Below are 3,163 nucleotides of genomic sequence, written 5' to 3' on the forward strand. Positions count from 1 at the left end.
TGTTTACAATTACATGTTGCATGTTTGCGTGTTCCCCTTTTAATTACAACAGCCATTTAAATGAAGCAAGCGGGCGAGCAGCATCAATGCATAAAACAATCTCAACTTCTGGCCGGAATGACTGCAATACAACAGCAGCAGGGGCTAACACACAACAGCAGGGCGAACATATCCCACTGACAATATATCTACGACCAACTTTCGCTCGCTAACGAACTTTTTCTATAAATCAAAATAATAACTTCTAAGCTGTGTGGGTGTGGGTGGGAGGGAGGTGGATGGATGGGTACACGAGTTTTCCAAATGGCGTTCCACATCGAGTATACGCAGTGAGAACGTACACTTCCTGATATTTTCTGCATTTGGTGTCTTTTTAGGTTGTCATCAACAAATGTTGCAGCAGAGGCTTGGAGCGACGCAACCACAAAAGATGGGAGCAGAGAAGCGACACTCACTTACGTAGAGCATGCAATAAATTTAATAAATTACAAACCAAATCCGCAAATTTGTTGAATTTCCAGAAATAAAAAGGCAGAGGACACCAAATGACTGTGGGACCAGGAGCGTGCCAGGCGCCTTGCGACTAAGGCGCCAAATGGCAGTGGCGACATTTGCACGGCATTTGGGGCACATGTGAGACAGCAGCTGCTGCACGTGTGCGTGTGCGTGTGTGCGAGACGGAGGCTGGAGAGATGAGAAGAATGTTTGCATTTTGCGGGCAAAAGTTTTACTGTAAATTGCTTTTAATCTAATGAACACCGCTAGAGCATCCGAGAGGCAGGCAGCGGCGTTCTTGCCACTACGACAAACGACCCTTGACGTTAAACTCATTTTTCCTCGGCGGTTTCATTAGAAAATTACTTAAGCTGAAGGCGCACGTATTCACTGAGAGAGTGCCTGGCATCCTGTGGCTTGAGGTCCGGCAAAGGGCTATCTATTTTGGCTAACTAGCCGATCTAAGCTCAAGTAAATAATTATTGGGTTTTTTATCTGAATTTCTTGATTCGAAAACAAACAATTTAGTTAAAAACCTTTCACTTTGAGTGCCTTTTCAGCGGTAACTGCCGCGACTTGGGACAGTACGTCTTGTCGCACCTTATGCAGAATCCACTCCCGGCTCGTACAGGGCATATTTGGATTGTTGGCATAGTTCACCGGCTCGTTCTCGAACATGTCGTGCAGCTCGTGGCAGTCGGTATTGGATATGTTGCGCCAGCCCTTCTCGTTGATGTGGTATAGCCGCACAATGCCGCCTGAGTAGGCATCCTTTCTGGTGGCATGGTAAATTCCACGACGCGCCAAGTCGAATGCCTCCTCGTTGGTCATGTCCCAGCGATAGCCGGTATCTAGCACGCCCAGAGCGTACGGTGATCCGCTGCCTACGGAAAAAACGCTGCCATGCGATCGCATGCCTTCCGAGTCCACGTAGATGAGTTTGCTGCCCTCATCATCGCAGCCGGCAAGGATCATGCCCATGACAAGACCCATGCCTTTGTACTCGGCACATATGTTGCACATCATTCGTGCCGCAGCATCCACCGCGATTCGGCGCTTGTAGCGCAGCTCATGCAGCCGGCATTCGCGCGCCAACACGCGATCCCAGTAGACGCAGTCCGCAGCGCCGCCGGCCAAGGTGCCCAGCATATAATTATTAAGCTCCACAATCTTCTTCATGGTCTGCGATCCAATATACTGGCCGGAAGTGGCTCGCGAGTCCGCGCAGAGCACCACGCCTCCCTGATACTTGAAGCCCAACGTCGTGGTGCCATGATCAAAGTCCATGCGCACCTTACAGTGCTCCAGAATTTTGGGAAGATTTACGGCTGGCTGCAAGCGAGAGGCTCAATAGTTAATGTGTCTCAGATACAAAGCCTCACTCGATACATTTTCAAAGGGCGGAGCCATCAATGAATAGGGATTGGTAAAGTTGCTGGTGGCCATTTCAATCTGCTGCAGATCCCAATTCTTTTGCACCTCATCGAACTTATTCATGAAGGGCAGCTTGTTCACGCCAGATATTGCTTCCAGGGCCATGGCTAAAGTGTAAAGACTAACAGCCGAAATAGCCAAATTTAGAAATGAATTGAATCCCAAATTTGGAATTTAGAAAATAATTATTGATGTGAAAATCATGGCGTAATCGGCTAGCAATCCACTAGCTAATTAGAGCAAGTCAAGCTAATGAGGTTTCACTTATAAATTGAGTTTCTTATAGAGCTCAAGCACTCACTTCATTCATACTCCGAGTGCATCTGTGGATTTTCGCTAGCAGCAGCAGCTAATTTGAAGTCTTAGCCGAAATCTCGCACTTCACTTGTCGTCATCTTAGAGTCGCTCTTATTAAAACAGGTTGAGCTAAGCTCCAATTAATTGCCAAGTCGCTAGAAAGAAAGGCTGGAAAAGAGAACGCGGAATGAAGGGGGGAGGGGGGCAGAGGGCTGGGGCTATGGAGCTGCTGCCCTCTAATAAACTGGCAGCGGAAATTTTTAACAAGTTGCCGTTTGCCAGTTCCCTTCTTGCCAGAGCTGTAATTAACACACACACACACACACACACACATTTATTCGCAGAAATTTAACTGCAGCTGGATCCCTTGCCTGTTGTAACTTGCGACTTTAATGCAGCTGAGAGCTAAACTAGTCGGGATTTTGCATATCAGATTGCCACTGCTAGCTGCCAGCTTCCAGTTCGCCTTGTGATTTAATAATCAGCCAAAGTGCCAACTAGCAACAACTGGCAGCTACTGCTCCTGCTGCTGGGGCTGCTGCTCCTGTTCCAGCCAAATGAATGGCTTGGCACTGTTGCACTGTTGCACTGTTGCACTGTTGCATGGCCATTAAGAGGGCAAACGAACTGCGAACTGGAGGCGCGTGCAAAATGAAATGTGGCCAACGTTCAACACGCATCCCACAGCGAGCAGACACACACTCATACAGAGGCATTGTGCGCTGGACACAGGTTGCAGCTGCCAATTTGCATAAATTTAGATCAGTGACAATTGACGTCCGCATACAGAGCTGCAATATTTTCTCTCTCTCTCTCTCTCTCTCTCTTGGTCGTCTCACTAAATGCCACCAAACATTTGCAATTGTCGTTTAATTAGAAACCAAATCGTTTGCTCTGCTTTTCGGGTAATTTGAATGGCCCTCTTCCACGCTCCTCT

The 3,163-nt window shown here is 47.8% G+C and overlaps 1 protein-coding gene across 1 annotated transcript; it reads right to left on the reverse strand.

The window, feature by feature from the left end:
* Positions 1-698: 698 nt before the first annotated feature.
* Positions 699-2,125, reverse strand: LOC111592770 (proteasome subunit beta type-5). The gene is made up of 3 exons (XM_023305176.2): positions 1,885-2,125; positions 1,032-1,827; positions 699-956 (listed from the first exon to the last, which is right to left on the reverse strand). Exons 1-3 carry the CDS (start codon positions 2,032-2,034, stop codon positions 931-933), a joined length of 972 nt encoding a protein of 323 aa, XP_023160944.1. The 5' UTR covers positions 2,035-2,125; the 3' UTR covers positions 699-930.
* Positions 2,126-3,163: the final 1,038 nt, after the last annotated feature.

This window comes from Drosophila hydei, unplaced genomic scaffold (assembly GCF_003285905.1).
Source record: "Drosophila hydei strain 15085-1641.00,03,60 unplaced genomic scaffold, DhydRS2 tig00000060-arrow-pilon, whole genome shotgun sequence".
Classification (NCBI taxonomy): Eukaryota; Metazoa; Arthropoda; class Insecta; order Diptera; family Drosophilidae; genus Drosophila; species Drosophila hydei.

Bases quoted from the DNA above. Each gene is read 5' to 3' on its own strand.
- LOC111592770 (XM_023305176.2), bottom strand. From the start codon at position 2,034: ATGGCCCTGGAAGCAATATCTGGCGTGAACAAGCTGCCCTTCATGAAT. The intron at 1,828-1,884 runs GTATCGAGTGAG...TCTCGCTTGCAG, and splicing joins TGGCTCCGCCCTTTGAAAAT to CCAGCCGTAAATCTTCCCAA. The intron at 957-1,031 runs GTTTTTAACTAA...ACTTGAGCTTAG, and splicing joins AAAGGCACTCAAAGTGAAAG to ATCGGCTAGTTAGCCAAAAT.